This window comes from Palaemon carinicauda, chromosome 11 (genome assembly GCF_036898095.1).
Source record: "Palaemon carinicauda isolate YSFRI2023 chromosome 11, ASM3689809v2, whole genome shotgun sequence".
In the NCBI taxonomy this organism is placed as follows: Eukaryota; Metazoa; Arthropoda; class Malacostraca; order Decapoda; family Palaemonidae; genus Palaemon; species Palaemon carinicauda.
Genome location: NC_090735.1, coordinates 969,460 through 986,959, shown reverse-complemented (window position 1 = coordinate 986,959; position 17,500 = coordinate 969,460). Strand labels below are relative to the sequence as shown.

The 17,500-nt window shown below is 37.5% G+C and overlaps 1 protein-coding gene across 1 annotated transcript in view; it reads left to right on the top strand.

Annotated features, from left to right (window-relative positions):
* Positions 1–4,997: 4,997 nt before the first annotated feature.
* Positions 4,998–17,500, top strand: part of LOC137649923 (uncharacterized) — a 14,024-nt gene continuing 1,521 nt past the window's right edge. Inside the window, exons 1-4 of the mRNA XM_068382866.1 lie at positions 4,998–5,466; positions 10,169–10,395; positions 12,598–12,886; positions 15,864–16,057. Of these exons, the coding sequence (XP_068238967.1) occupies positions 5,412–5,466; positions 10,169–10,395; positions 12,598–12,886; positions 15,864–16,057 (765 nt within the window). The 5' untranslated portion in view covers positions 4,998–5,411. The remainder of the gene's footprint in view (positions 5,467–10,168; positions 10,396–12,597; positions 12,887–15,863; positions 16,058–17,500) is intronic.

The window sequence follows — 17,500 nt, the reverse complement described above, 5'->3', positions numbered from 1 at the left end:
TGTTGTTGTTGTTGTTGTTGTTGTTGTTGTTGTTGTTGTTGTTATTATTATTATTATTGTTATTATTATTATTATTATTATTATTATTATTATTATTTATTGTTGTTGTTGTTGTTATTATCATTAGTATTGCTATTATTATTATTATTATTATTATTATTATTATTATGTCTACCAACGAAGTTGGAAGGAGGTTATGTTTTCGCCTCAGTTTGTATATTTGTGAATTGTGTCAGTTTGTTTGTTACTGAACAGCTTCCTGGACACAATTTTAATCGTAGAGTAATGAAACTTGGAGGGATTAACTGTTATGTAAAAAGCTAGAGGTTATTAGATTTTGGAAGGTCAAGGTCACGGTCAAGCAAAATGTCCAATTCACGTAATCAGCCATAAGTTTGGACATCGTTGTCACAATGATTTCAAACTTGGTTCATATATGTATGAAAATCCACGCCAATTAATACATGTTGAGGCTGAAGTTCAAGGTCAAGGTCGTACTAAAGGTCGAGAAATAAGCTGCCGTGGCGGAGGTCTGCGCTCTTCTGATTGCCCCTCTAGTTTACTCCTTAATCCACACTAGTCTGCTAAATCGTGAGAAATAAAAAAGTACGCTTATGTGTTGCTACATGCAGAGCACTTCTTCCAAATTATATTTAGTTCCCTTATACCTTTAAACTAATTAAATAAATAAAAACTATACTCGAATTCATTCGAACATTTGTCCTAAAGCCATTTAATAAGAAAAATAAAAGAATTGCAAACTGAATTGTTCATTTACATATTATTATAATTACTTGCTAAACTACAACCCCAGTTGGAAAAGCAGGATGCTATAAGCCCAGGGGCTCCAACAGGGAAATAGCCCAGCGAGAAAAATAAATAAGGAAATAAGAGAAGTAATTATCAATTAAAATTGAATATTTCAAGAAAAGTAACAGCATTCAGAGAGTAATTTCTTATTTAAACTATAAACACTAATTCCTCGTATATATGATCTGCCAATGATATTACATCATGCCCTGATATAAAAAAAAAATTGCTTCTCTGGTCATTTTATCAATGTGTTCTGTTCTCTTCTACATTTAATCTGATTAAATAAAGAAAACTATACTCGAATTAATTTGAACATTTATCGTAAAGCCATTTAATAATACAGTACAAGAATTGCAAACTAATTTGTTAGTAAAATAATACAAGAATTGCAAACTAATTTGTTAGTAAAATAATACAAGAATTGCAAACTAATTTGTTAATAAAAAAATACAATAATTGCAAACTAATTTGTGGATAAAAAAAAATACAAGAATTGCAAACTAATTTGTTAATAAAAATAGTACAAGAATTGCAAACTAATTTGTTAATAAAAAAGTACAAGAATTGCAAACTTATTTGTTAATAAAAAAGTACAAGAATTGCTAACTTATTTGTTAATAAAAAAGTACAATAATTGCAAACTTATTTGTTGATAAAAAAAAGTACAAGAATTGCAAACTAATTTGTTAATGAAAAAATACAAGAATTGCAAACTAATTTGTCAATAAAAAAGTACAAGAATTGCAAACTAATTTGTTAATGAAAAAATACAAGAATTGCAAACTAATTTGTTAATCAAAAAAGTACAAGAATTGCAAACTAATTTGTTAATAAAAGAAAAATACAAGAATTGCAAACTAATTCGTTCATTTAGATATTTGACGCATATGCGATCTTCCAATGACATTACATCATGCCCTGGTGTAAAAGAAAAATAGTATGTCTTTATATACCGCCTGGATACAGCCAGGCTAGGAAATCAGACATCCGGCTTGCTTCGTGTTAGGAGAAGAAGAAAAAGAATGTAGAAGGAGGAGGAGAAGGAGGAGATGATGATGATGGTGGGATGGAGGGATCAGCAGAGGAGGAGGTATAAGGGGTTGGAGGAAGGAGAAGGTATGATACTCATACAATGACAATCCTTTTGTCCTTGAAAAATGTTTAAGGAGGCGAATTTTGTGTTGCAGAATCGACGTCCTTAGATTGGAAGCGGTCGAAGAATTTTGAATGCGTTCGAATTTCTATAGTGAGGAGTCAAAGGTCATCTTGTTTGAGTGGAGCCCAAAGCCTTGGCGTGAAAAAAACGCGGTAAAAAAGAATCCTTCGGAATAATTCCAGTAAAATTTATATAAAAAGAAATATATATCTCTTGAAATGTGATTGTCATGGAGAGACTCGAAAAGTATATATAATATTTTGATTTTCTGAATAATCAGTCCTGATTATTTGGAGACAGTAAAATTTATATAAAGAAATAATCTAAAAAATATATCTCTTGAAATGTGATTGTCATGGACAGACTCGAAAAGTGTATATGATATTTTGATTACCTGAATAATTAGTCCTAATTATTTGGAGACAGAAATACTTACAAATCATGGTAAAGAAAATATGCTATAAGAATTACCCGCTCATACTCCAAGCCTTCTGAAGCACACGTAAAAATTTCCCTATAAAACGGTAAAAATTTTGGAATAAATTTTGCCTGGCTTTTACATTTTCTGAAAACTGATATATCGACGTTAAGGAGTGATATTGCGGTCACTAACCCGTAAAAGATAATAACAAAGTAAGGTAAAAATTACGGTCACCTGTATTTCTGAAATACGGCTGAGAACCGTATATTTTTACGAAGAATTCCCGATTAGAATTTCCATTTTTTTTAAATGCACATACGGGCAAAAAAATAAGGACGTGGCATGCAAAACACGTAAAAACTCACTCAAAACACACGGAAAAAGTCACTCAAAACACACGTAAAACTCACTCAAAACACACGGAAAAAGTCACTCAAAACACACGGGAAAACACTCAAAACACGTAAAAACTCACTCAAAACACACGTAAAACTCACTCAAAACACACGTAAAAACTCACCCAAAACACACGGAAAACTCACTCAAAACACACGTAAAAACTCACTCAAAACACACGGAAACAGAAACGTAAGAACACACAAAAGAGAAACGTATACAGATAGGCCATTGGGCCCAAGATCTCTTACCTCCTACGATTCAAGGTAATAATTATTACATAAGGGAAGGTTCGCCCGTATTTGGCGTGCGTCGGGGAAAATAATCAATGTCTTACCATATCTCCTTAGACAAAGGCGACTTTAATCTTATTAATTGTTATCTGTTTACTCTAAAAATAATTTATTTTCGTTTTTCATAATATGTTTAAACTAGGAGTATACTCATCAGTCAGTTTTTTTTTATCCACATTTGGAAAAGTATAATAGTACTATTCAGTATTTTTGCTTATATACATACATATGTGCACTTATTGATCACACAGGACCAAGCACGTACACACACACACATATATAAACATATATATATATATATATATATATATATATATATATATATATATATATATATACAAATATTTACTGTATATATGTGTGTATGCAAGAGGGTATAACAGTACTGTATTTTTGTTTACTCACATAAATATGCACACTCGAGAGCACACAGGTACACGCATGTACACTCATATATATATATACACACACACACACATATATATATATATATATATATATATATATATATATATATATATATATATATATATATATATAACAAACTGTATACAAACTGCACCAATAAGAAAAAAAATAAAACATCTGTTCAAGTCCAGCGTTAAAACAACCAGGATACGACGGAATTGTGGAGGTGGAGGACGAAGAGGAGGAGGAGGAGGAGGGAGAGGAGGAGGAAGAGGAGGAGGAGGAGGACCTAGAGAAGAAGGAGGAAAAAGAATAAGTACAGAAGACGATCAAAAGAGTTTGATAAGAGACAGATTTAATTTGTAACATTTTGGGATATCATCGCCTCTAACTGGACCTGTTTGAAGGTACACTCGGACTCACTATTCTATCTAATTTCTCTTTCTCTTGTTTTGTTATTTTTTTTTTTCATAGTTTATAGAGGAAATATTTATTCTAATGTGGTTACTGTTCTTAAAATCGTTTATTTTTCCTTGTTGCCTTTCCTCGCTGGGCTATTTTCCATGTTGGGGCCCCGTTACTGTTCTTAAAATAGTTTATTTTTCCTTGTTCCCTTTCCTCGCTGGGCTATTTTCCCTGTTGGGGCCCCTGGGCTTATAGCATCCTGTTTTTCCAATTAGGGTTGTAGCTTAGCAAGAATAATAATAATAATAATAAGAAGAAGAAGAAGAAGAAGAAGAAGAAGAAGAAGAAGAAGAAGAAGAAGAAGAATGATTTATTTCTAAATAAAGATTACGGAACCGAAATTATCTTTTTATAATGAAAGAAATAATAATCAATAACAAATCAAATATAAACCGATTAATTAAAAATATAGATAGATAGATAGATAGATCTTTATTGACCACAAATTCTATACATTGAAAATTATAATTAACATAATTACCTGTTAACATAAATCTATTATACATATCGGGATATTTACATTATTTTAGACTCAACGTAGTTCATAAAATTACAGGAATTATGATAGTTCCTCAGCATGTATCACAATTAAAATCTTTAAACATATATAATAAAAATCACTTAAACAGACGTATAAAACGTATATTGATTTTGGAATTCTGGTAATCGAAAAATATATGCAATGGACGAAACATTTTGGACAAACAGATCGATCCTTTTTCGTGTTAAGATGAAAAATCGTGAACTGATAAATAGCAATATCCTGGACCACCCTTTTGCATATAGGGTAGAGGGGGATAAGGGAGAGGCCTCTCTCTCTCTCTCTCTCTCTCTCTCTCTCTCTCTCTCTCTCTCTCTCTCTCTCTCTCTCTCTCTCTCTCCTCGGCTCAGTATCCCCCCTTCTCAAGGGGCTGGAGTGGGGAGGGGCGTTCCCACCTTATGTGTTAGGCATGGAATCCAGTGCTCGTAATATGGTAAGAGTCCCTGGGAAGATCCGGATTGGAGCTTCACGAGGAGATCCTTTGGTAGTCCTTGCATCCTTCGAAGGAAGCCTCGTTGTGTGGCTGTCGCCTTCCGTGAGCTCGAGACTCCTTGCAGGATTTTCCCCCATCGTGGGCTACAGATTGCAACTACGATTTCCTACAGTGAAAAATCTTTGGAAAGCCCCGTGATTCTTTCGACTGGAGACGTCTGAGGACGGGAAAAAAATCTTTGCTCCGGTTCGAGTAAAAAAAAAACTGTTTTTATCTACTTAATTTTGTTATCCCGAGATATACTTAATGGCTTTTCTGATGGGCTGTGCAAATATTCATCTGTTTATCATGAGAGACATTGATAAGGTATCCAGGATGTCCGTGACATTGGCTTACGTCATTTAGTTGGCAATAATCCGGAAAGATTTTGTTGAGGACTTATAAGTTTTGGTATTTGAGACACGCCAATCAGCATTATCCTCGCGATGAATGAGTCGTTTGTGATAAGTCATTTGCTTCCAATTCTTCTTTTACTTACAGGTAAGTCATCTTAGTTATTATTATTATTATTATTATTATTATTATTATTATTATTATTATTATTATTATTATTATTATTATTATTATTATTATTATCATTATTATTATTATTATTATCTTAGCTACAACTCTAGTTAGAAAAGCCAGATGCTTTAAGCCCAAGGGCTCTATTATTATTATTATTATTATTATTATTATTATTATTATTATTATTATTATTATTATTATTAGCTAAACTACAACCCTAGTTGGAAAAGCCAGATGCTATTAAGCCCAAGGCCTCCAACAGGGAAAAATAGCCCATTAAGGAAAGGAAATAAGGAAACAAATGAACCATATAAGAAGTAATGAACAATCAAAAGAAAATACTTTAAAAACATTATATACGTTTAAAACAGATATTTCATATATAAACTATAAAAAAAGACTAATGTCAGCATTACCTTCAAATGGATGTCCTCTGCTACCGCTACTACTACTACTACTCCTAAAATAATATTTCTCTATGAATCTTTTTAGGTTAGTGATAAAATAACTTCGAGAAAAAGCTTCTTACATTTTTCCACTTTTTTCAGTTTCCTTCAGGTCTGGGCAAGATCGGGACTCAAGGATCACTACCAGTTGATCTGTACACTTTTAAACCAATATGAATTATCTTTTTTCACCGGTTTTAGAATTATTGTCAAAATGATAACCAATTCATTTATGCATAAATTGCCTCGTTTAAATATCAATGCAATACGTTCATGTTGCCTGATGCAATATCCATGCCAGTTTACTTTCGTCATTTCCAGCACCAACATTCTCTCTCTCTCTCTCCTCTCTCTCTCTCCTCTCTCACTCTCTCCTCTCTCTCTCTCTCTCTCTCTCTCTCTCCTCTCTCTCTCTCTCTCAGACTGATTCAGGAGACAAAGATGAATATGATATATTTAAAAGATTAGTTCCTTGATCGGCCCCCGCCCCAACATTCTCTCTCTCTCTCTCTCTCTCTCTCTCTCCTCTCTCTCTCTCTCTCTCTCTCCTCTCTCTCTCTCTCTCTCTCTTGTTCTTGGACGAAACATGTACTAATTGACTTGCTTGTGCTTCGGTCTTTACTACAGCCCTATACAGTCATGTTCTTTCTGAATAACTGATTGGTCATACTCTTCATTATCGATAGTAGGCTGGCCAGGGCACCAGCCACCCGTTGAGATACTACCGCTAGAGAGTTGTGGGTTCCTTTGACGTGGCCAGAGAGGACTACATTGGATTCCTCTCCCTGGTTACGGTTCAATTTCCCTATGCCTTCATAGATACCGTATAGTCTGGACTATTCTTGCGTATTCTCCTCTGTTCTCATTACACCTGACAACACTGAGATTACGAAACAATTCTTCTTCACCCAAGGGGTTAACTACTGCACTGTAATTGTTCAGTGGCCACGTTCCTCTTGGTAAAGGTATAAGAGACCCTTTTAGCTATGGTAAGTAAACTCTTTTAGGAGGACACTACTACTACTACTACTACTACTACTACTACTACTACTACTACTACTACTACTAACCTAGTATCACTTCTGAGAATAAAAACACTAATGACAATTACTTATATCATCTCTTTACTAATAAACTTTATCCTATTACAATGATAGAATTCTGTCCCACTGAACACTACTCACTACTATTACTACTGTAGTAGTAGTAGTAGTAGTAGTAGTAGTAGTAGTAGTAGTAGTATCGCTTCTGAAAATGATAACACTAATAATAATTACTAATACCGTGTCTATACTAATCAACTTTATCCTATTCTGTCCCGCTGAACATCCTCTTTTGTAACCCTTGATTACTCACTGCATTGTCATTTCCTCTCCGTTGATAATAGAAGAAGATAACAACATCGCTTCTTCACCAACAAACAAACACACTCGACGCCAGTCAAGATAACGAACAAATAAAACCAAGACGGATCAAAATACATAAATCATTAGTTTTCGATTTTTCGTAGTCTGTACCAAGCAGGGAAATCTGGAATGCATTTCATTCAATTTTCGCGGTTTCTATTTTAGTATTTCATTCAATTTTTGCAGTTTCTATTTTAGTATTTCAGTGAATTTTTGCCATTTCTATTTTAGCATTTCATTTAATTTTCGCGGTTTCTATTTTAGTTTTTCATTCACTTCGCGGTTTTTATTTTAGTATTTCATTCAATTTTCGCGGTTTCTATGTTAGTATTTTATTCAATTTTCGTGGTTTCTATTTTAGTATTTTAGTCAAATTTTGCCGTTTCTATTTAAGTATTTCATTCAATTTTTTCTGTTTTTTAATTAAGTATTTCATTCAATTTTCGTGGCTTCTATTCTAGTATTTCATTCAATTTTTTGCGGTTTCTATTTTAGTATTTCATTCAATTTTCGTGATTTCTATTTCAGTATTTCATGGACAGCGTTGTCTTCAGGTAGGAAGTAAAAACGTAATGAAAGAATGAAAATACAAGGTCCAAGATGAATCTTTTATGGGAATCTTTGAAAGAAAAAAAATTGAAATGTTATGGATAATAATTTATTTCTAAATTAGGGTAAAAAGGGTGAAAAGTGTTATTATTATTATTATTATTATTATTATTATTATTACTTGCTAAGTTACAACCATAGTTAGAAAAAACAGGATGCTATAAGCGCAAGCGCTCCAGCAGGGAAAATAGCCCAATGAGGAAAAGAAATAAACTACAAGATAAGTTTAAGAACAATGATAACATTAAGATAAATGATGGACCATCTCTTTAGTTTATGCATATTTTGTTATCATCACATGACTATCATGTGAGATTATTAGATATATTTCTCATTTATTAAATAAAGAACGATGGGTTCTCTCTCTCTCTCTCTCTCTCTCTCTCTCTCTCTCATCTCTCTCTCTCTCTCTCTCCTCTCTCTCTCTCATACGTGTATATGTAACTGGAACTGTCCAGATTTAATATCCGTTAGTAGCATTAGAAATCGCCTCTTTGTCTTCGACTACTACCAATTCCCCGCTAGATTTCCGGAACTAGCAAGAATTTAGTCTAATGTTCAGAGGAACTTGGTAACTCTCGGCCCCCTGGATGCCTTTTGTTTTTGACTCGGGAGCAACTTCAGGGGAAACTGGTCTAACTTGTTGTGATCTGTAAGGGAAAAAATGAGGAAAAACTAAAAAACCGTAAAACAAATATAGGACATTAGTGGGGGCGAGTTTTAATATACTGGTTTGTTCATTGTTTAGGTAACGGAGCATACGCGTAATGTTCTCTCTCTCTCTCTCTCTCTCTCTCTCTCTCTCTCTCTCTCTCTCTCTCTCTCTCTCTCTAACTTTTGGGGGGGATGCCGTTTGCCAGCCTCATGTCTTTCCTTGAATCAAGCTGACATTGGTGTAAGGCATAACTGGATTGAACCACGGTGCTTGCGAGTTACGATCCCATTGCGCACACATTGCGCTCACATTGCGCATTGCATTGCACTCTCATTGAGCTCACATTGCACTCCCCATTGCGCACACATTGCCGCTCCCATTGTGCACACATTGCGCTCACATTGCGCATACATTGCAATCTCATTGAGCTCACATTGCACTCCCATTGCGCACACATTGCGCTCCCATTGTGCACACATTGCGCTCCCATTGCTCACACATTGCACTCCCATTGCGCCACACATTGCGCTCCCATTGTGCACACATTGCACTCCTATTGCGCACACATTGCGCTTCCAATGAGCTACGGCGTTTGTTACATATATAAACACGTCTTCCCCATTCGTGGGGTAGGCTTCTTATATCAGGGGGGTGGGGGTGGGGGTGGGGGGTGTGGGGGGGCTGGGGGGGGGGGAGCTGCTAGCAAAAATTTCAATGTCTTACGGTAAATACTCAATTATATATACAATTAAAACTTCTCATATCTGAAATTATGCTGGAAATGTGCTTAAATGCAGTATGTGCCTGGCAGTCTAGGAATTCTTTAATTAATTCCTGAATTCTTTCATAATACCTGAAGATCATTAAAAGAAATGGCATTACGAAAAGATTTCTTAAATCGCATTAGATATGAGTCCCATTAGCGCCTGTAATAAAATCATTGAGCCGTGAAAACGTTCTTAAGAGGTACTTACATTAACTTAGTGGGGAATAAAGAGATGTTATTATTATTATTATTATTATTATTATTATTATTATTATTATTATTATTATTATTAGCTAAGCTACAACCCTAGTTGAAAAAAGCAGGAAGCTATACGACCAAGGGCTCCAACAGAGAAAAATAGCCCAGTAAGGAAAGGAGATAAGAAAATAAATAAAGTATATGAGAAGTAATAAAATATTTCAAGAACAGTAACAACATTAAAGCAAATCTTTCATATATAAAATATAAAAAAAAAAGACTTATGTCATCCTGACCAACATAAAAACATTATCTGCAAGTTTGAACTTTTGAAGTTAAAAATGTGCCATAAAAAGCGGTAAAAGTCCTGGAATAAATGTTGCCAGGCATTTAACGTTTTAGAAACGAATATATTGACGTAAAGGAGGGATATTACGGTCACCAACCCATAAAAAAAATAATAACAAAGTAAGGTAAACTTACGGTCGCCTGTATTTTACTGAAATACAGTTAAGAACCGTATATTTTTACGGAGAATTTCCGATTAAAATTACATGTTTTTTTAAACAGTATATGTTATGGTCTTCCGTCACAGACTTCTGCCAAGGCAACTCTTCCCCGATATTGATATCCAGCAAATACTGGCACGTCTTCGAGGACGACCCAGTGGGCTCCACAGTCACGCGTTTGAGGGCCCACGACTACGAGGGCGACCTGGTGACCTTCAGTTTGGAGAGCAAGTGGCCAGGTCAAGATATCCATTCGTACTTCAACCTGGATAAACACTGGCGGGTGCTGGTGGCCAAGCCCTTGACAGATCTGGTAAGTTGCTGAAGACATAGTTACCTCGCCCAACGAAGTTATTATTATTATTATTATTATTATTATTATTATTATTATTATTATTGTGTTCTTGCAGTCTTATTACCTCCGCCAAAGAAGTTAGAGGGAGGCTATGTTTTCGCCATTTGTGAATTTGTAATTTGTGTGTGTGTTTGTTTGCGAACAGCTTCCTGGCCACAATTTTAATTGCAGAATAATGAAACATGCAGGGATTAACTGTTATGTAAAGATCTTTTAAGTGTTGTAACTAGAGGGGCACTTAGTAGAGCGCAGACCTCCGCCAGAACAGCTTACTACTGGACCTGGTGGGCTGATTTTGGACGGCTTGCTCGTCTGTGACATTCCAAAATGTAATCATTTCCAGCTCTTTACATACCAGTTTAAAATCCTTGCAAATTTCATTACTTTACGTGTGGTTGATGACCGGAATTTGACCTTTTGCTTGACATTGGCCTTGGACTCGACCTTGACCTTCAACCTTAACACGTATCAATTGGCGTGGGTTTTTATATTCATATATGAACTAAGTTTGAAGTCTCTGTGACAACGATGTCCAACTTCTGGCTGATTACGTGAATTGGACATTTTGCTTGACCGTGATCTTGATCTTTGACCTTTACCTTCCAAACTTTTATCATTTCCAGCTTTTTACATTACAGGTAATCCCTGAAAGTTTCATTGCTCTACGATTAAAATGATGGCCAGGAAGGTATTCACAAACAAACACACAAACAGGGGGTGAAAGAACCTTCCAACTTCGTTGGCGGAGATAATTATGATTTCGATATGATACTAAGATAAACTAAGAACTTCCTTGTTGCAAAATCATGAATTCTGTAACTTTCATGGTTTTGGTGGCCTAATGAAACCGTCCCTGCTTGGCAATAGCCGAACTGGGGTTCGAGTCCCGCTCAAACTCGTTAGTTCCTTTGGTTGCTGCAACCTAGCTATCCATGTGAGCTAAGAATGGGGGTATGGGGGAGCGTATAGGCCTACCTGCTGAGTCATCAGCAGTAATTGCCTGGCCCTCCCTGGTTCTAGCTTGTATGGAGAGGCGTCTTGTGCGCTGATCATAGGTATATATGTTCAGTTTCTAGGGCATTGTCCGGCGAGCATCAGACAGGAACGTTTCCAATAAGCCACCACATCCCTAAAGGTTACAGAAATCAATATCTATAAGTTTGTGGTCCTGCTCATTTATTTTTTAATGAGGCGCATTTGCACTGACTCGCTGCAGTGCCCTTTAAGCTCGGAAAAGTTTCCTGATCGCTGATTGGTTAGAATGATCTTGTCCAATCAATGAGCTAGCGGGAAACATTTCCGAGTTAAAAGGGCACCCCTGCGAACCGGTGCAAATCTGCCTCACTAAAAATAATTGGCTATAGTTTCTCTGTTGTATTATTGATTATTAGATTTGAAACTCAATAACAAAATCTTAATTCGCGGGATCAAATCTTTCCATTACACTGACAGACATAAGACAAACGCAATGACGCACCCATTTCAACCTTCTGGAAGGGCTGTAAACGTTGTAGAGGCTGTTCAGTGAGTCGATGTGGTGTTGTATTCAGTGATGTTAGCTTTCTGAAAACGTTCTGAACGTTGTGTTTAAAGCGGGGTTTACACGGTCGAACCCGGTTGTTGAACCTGCTTGTCAAACGGTTCGATGAGGTGGAGTCAGCGAAAATTCATAAGGTTTGTGGACAATGAAGCCCCGCCCACAAAAGTCAGGCGAGAGGAGGCTTTCTTCGAACCGTTTGGCGAACGTGTTCGACAACCAAATATTCCGTTCACACGTTTGAAAATCACTTCAAACCACTTGCACTCATTGCAAAGACTCTACAACGTTTACAAAACATCCAGAAGCAAGGCTCTCATTTGATGTTTAAGGGATTGCCTCAGAAATTATCTCAATTTTAAAAAGAAGTTACCTTAAATACTGAAAACTCATAAAACGCAAACAATTATATCATCATTAACAAAAGCTCTCTATTTCGTAAAAAAATCTGAAAGATAAATTTTAGATACACATTGTTACTCTATCATAAAAAAATTACCTTGAAAGTACCATTACTCTAGAAATTTCCTTAAATCGACCAAAATTACTCAGAGGTAATTGCTTTGAAAATGAGAGCACTGTCCAGTAGTCTCAAATATAAAATTAATAATGTTTTCCCTTAGGCTGGAAATGGCTCCAAAGACTACATCCTACGGGTGAGGATGAATGACGGCGTCACATCTCCAATCGCAGAGATCAGACTCCAGGTTCTGAGGGTGACCGAGGGAGAGAATGTAAACGGTGGGGAACCTGGAAAGGTCTCCAGGGCCAGAGGCCTCGGGGGCCGTCACATTGCAGGAAACATGAACTTCGGAAGCTTCAACAATGACGCTCCGGTTGGATACTACGGAATTCTAAGCAATTCTGGAATTGGCAATACTTTTGGGCTCGTTCCTTCTTTCTTGGGGTCGCGTAAGTAAACAAAATACCCTCTAGGTCAAAATATGTCATCATCATCATCATCATCATCAGCCGTTACTAGTCCATTACAGAACAAAGGCCTCATACGTAGCCTACTTGCGTCTGTTAACGGTCTTTCTATGCCAGTCTACACCCGCAAATTTTCTTAGTTTGTCAATCTGTCGTCTTCTCTTCCATCCCTAGGGATCCATCTACTATCTGTATCATCTGCCATTACTAGTTCATTGCATAACAAAGCCCTCAGACGTGTCGTTCTACTTGCGTATGTTTATGGTCTTTCTATGTCAGTCCATACCCGCAAATTTTCTTAGTTCGTCAATCTGTCGTCTTCTCTTCCTTCCCTAGGAATCCATTCTATTATCTGCATCATCAGCTGTTACTAGTCCATTGCATAACAAAGGCCTCAGACGCGTCCTTCTACTTGCGTCTGTTTATGGTCTTTCTATGCCAGTCTGCACTCGCAAATTTTCTTAGTTCGTCAATCCATCGTCTTCTCTTCCTTCCCTGCTTCTTTTGCTATCTCTAGGGATCCATTCTGTTAAACTTAATGTCCATCTATAATCTGCATCATCAGCCGTTACTAGTCTACTGCAAAACAAAGGCCTCAGACCTGTCCTACTTTCGCTTTTTTATGGTCTATCTATGCCAGTCTGCACTTGAAAATTTTCTTAGCTCGTCAATCCTTCGTCTTCTCTTCCTTTCCCTGCTTCTTTTGCAATCTCTAGGGGCCCAGTCTGTTATTCTTAATATCTATCTATTATCTGTCCTTCTCATTATATGTCCGGCCCATGTCCATTTCTTTTTCTTACTTGTTAAAATATCCTTTGCGTAGTTTGCTCTCGTATCCATAACGCTAAGAGAAAGCAAAAGAACAGCATGGATACGAGGCCACATATATCAGAAGGTAGATAACAAAATTTTATCGTACATATCGTGTTTAAATACCCTTTTACCCCCAAGGTATGTTGAACTTTCAAGCACATTTTGCTATATTATTTTTTTAAATTGCTCTAACAGCCTTAATTTTTGTCACAGAGAGGTCAGGTTGGTCTCATTCTTTTGGAAAATGCCTGAAGTTTCTCATGAAGTTATCAAAAATATGCAAAACCATGTAAATAACAGTGTTTTGCAAGAACGTACCAGTACGTCCATTGGTGTGAAAGGGTTTTAAGGAACCACAGAAAAAGAAACTTACAATACTTACAGTAAGTGTACATGCCCCACGAAGCCGAAAACTTCATTATCCAAAGCAAATACACAATTTTCATATGATATAAACCTGCTCGATTTTCTTCACATCTATGAATCTGGTTTTTCAAAAGCAATTGGGTAAAAGTACTCAGAATATTAGTTTTCTTTCCATCTTTTGTTGATGGTGTGCAGTGACTTGGGTTAGAGTTCTCTTGTCTGAGGATACACTCAGGCACACTATTCTCTCTGCTTTGTTTATGTATAACAGATCTATTTTACCGTTTTACTGATATTAAGATATTGTATATTGTTATTCATTACTTCCTTTAGCCTGTAGTTTATTTTTTTATTACTTCCTTTCCTCGCTGGGCTATTTTCCCTGTTGGAGCCTTTGGGCTTTATAGCATCCGGCTTTTCCAACCAGAGTTGTAGCTTATTATTATTATTATTATTATTATTATTATTATTATTATTATTACTAGCCAAGCTACAACCCTAGTTGGAAAAGCAAGATGCTATAAGCCCAAGGGCTCCAACAGGGAAAAATAGCCCAGTGAGGAAAGGAAATAAGGAAATAGATAAATGATAAGCATAAATCAACAATAAATTATTCTAAAAGCAGTGACAAGTAATGGTAATGATAATAAAATAGTTCCATATTCACGCTGTAATCTAATCAAAATTCATATATCCGTAATATTGGTATCATATCAAACATTCATCCCCTTTTCAACCTATTACGTAAACAATTCACATTCGTCATTTCGAAATATAGTTTATACCAAATTATCAATGCAACTCATATCAGTTAGGGAAATTATCTTTATTGCTTTTCCATACTTCCTCAAAGTAATAAAAAGAATGATAAAGACATGAGTCTTTTTATAGTTTATATATGACATATCTGTTTTGACGCTATTATTGTTTATAGAATGATATATTGCTAATTTATTCTCATCATTTATTTATTTCCTTATTTCCTTTTCTCACTGGGCTATTTTTCCCTATTGGAGCCCTTGGGCTTATAGCATCTTGCTTTTCCAACTAGGGTTGTAGCTTGGCTAGTAATAATGATAATAATAATAACGAGATTTCATTTAAACTGTTTCTCTCTATCATAACATAATAGAGAAAAAGAAGAAGTTATGTGGGCATTAAGAAACATGTTGCTAATTAGTCATTAAAAATAAATTAATCTGTTTCGTTATTTTTTATTTACGCCCAGCTTTATCGTCATCATTATCATTACTTGTTAAGCTACAACCCCAGCTTGAAAAACAGGATGTTATAAGCCCAAGGGCTCTAACAGGGAAAATAGCTCAGTGAGGAATGGAAATAAGGAAATAAATAAACTAAGAGAGTAGTAATTAATAATCAAAATGAAATATTTTAAGAACAGTAACCATATTAAAATAAATCTTTCAAATATCATCATCTCCACCTACACCTATTGACGCAAAGGGCCTCAGTTATATTTTGTCAGTCGTCTCTAATCTGAGTTTTTAAATCAATACTTTTCCATTCATTATCTTCTATTTCACGCTTCATAGTCCTCAGCCATGTAGGCCTGGGTCTTCCAACTGTATTAAAACTTTAAAAAAACAAGAGGAAGAGAAATAAAGATAGAATAGGGGGCCTGAGTGTACCCTCAAGCATGGCGCATTTCATCCACTTCTTTTCAGTATTTCTAGTTTTATTTTCACTGAAGCTAAATATAAGTAACATTTCCAAATGATTCAACGACCCAACTCATGGCCTCTCTCCTCCTGGAACACAGACCCACCGCTGATACAAGTGAACAGGACTTGGATCGTAGAAGCCGATGCGCCCATCGGCTCTTTGGTCGACACGATCAAGGTCACCCACATAAGAGGCACCGACTACAATCTCACACTTCATGGAACCAGGGGATTGCTGGACGTCGATCCGGTAACTGGAAGGGTCGTCGTTGCTCGTTCGTTGCTCAACCAGGTAAGACGCGTCTCTGTCGTAGTTCAACCAGGTAAGACGGGTCTCGGTTGCAGCTCAACCAGGTAAGACGGGTCCCGGTCGTAGCTCAACCAGGTAAGACGGGTCCCGGTCGCAGCTCAACCAGGTAAGACGGGTCCCGGTCGTAGCTCAACCAGGTAAGACGGGTCCCGGTCGCAGCTCATTCAGGTAAGACGGGTCCCGGTCGTAGCTCAACCAGGTAAGACGGGTCTTGATCGTTGCTCAAACAAGTAGGACAGGTCTTGGTCGTTGCTCAACTAGGTAAGACGGGTCTCAGTCGTTACTCAACTAGGTAAGACGGGTCTCAGTCGTTGCTCAACTAGGTAAGACGGGTCCCGGTCGTAGCTCATTCAGGTAAGACGGGTCCCGGTCGCAGCTCAACCAGGTAAGACGGGTCCCGGTCGTAGCTCAACCAGGTAAGACAGGTCCCGGTCGCAGCTCAACCAGGTAAGACGGGTCTCAGTCGTTGCTCAACCAGGTAAGACGGGTCTCAGTCGTAGCTCATTCAGGTAAGAAGGGTCCCGGTCGCAGCTCAACCAGGTAAGACGGGTCCCGGTCGTAGCTCAACCAGGTAAGACGGGTCCCGGTCGCAGCTCAACCAGGTAAGACGGGTCCCGGTCGCAGCTCAACCAGGTAAGACGGGTCCCGGTCGCAGCTCAACCAGGTAAGACGGGTCCCGGTCGCAGCTCAACCAGGTAAGACGGGTCCCGGTCGCAGCTCAACCAGGTAAGACGGGTCCCGGTCGCAGCTCATTCAGGTAAGACGGGTCACGGTCGTAGCTCAACCAGGTAAGACGGGTCTTGATCGTTGCTCAAACAAGTAGGACAGGTCTTGGTCGTTGCTCAACTAGGTAAGACGGGTCTCAGTCGTTGCTCTACTAGGTAAGATGGGTCTCAGTCGTTGCTCAACCAGGTAAGACGGGTCTCAGGCGTTGCTCAACCAGGTAAGACGGGTCTCAGTCGTTGCTCAACCAGGTAAGACGGGTCTTGGTCGTTGCTCAACCAGGTAAGACGGGTCTCGGTTGTTGCTCAAACAAGTAAGACGGGTCTCGATCGTTCCTCAACCAGGTAAGACGGGTCTTGGTCGTAGCTCAACCAGGTAAGACGGGTCTCGGTTGTTGCTCAAACAAGTAGGATGCTCAAACAAGTAGGACGGGTTTCGATCGTTTCTCAACCAGGTAAGACAGGTCTTGGTCGTTGCTCAACCAGGTAAGACGGGCGTCAGAGAAATTGCCTGATTGGTTGGAGGTTACCCGAATCGTGACGTGGAAGTCTCTGATTTTCGGGAGATGAATGAATGTGGACATATCCATCCTGTCGGAATTTGAAATGAGGACATATCCAGCCTGTCAGAATTTGAAATGAGAACATATGCAGCTTGTCAGAATTTGAAATGAGGACATTCAGATTGTCAGAATTTGAACTG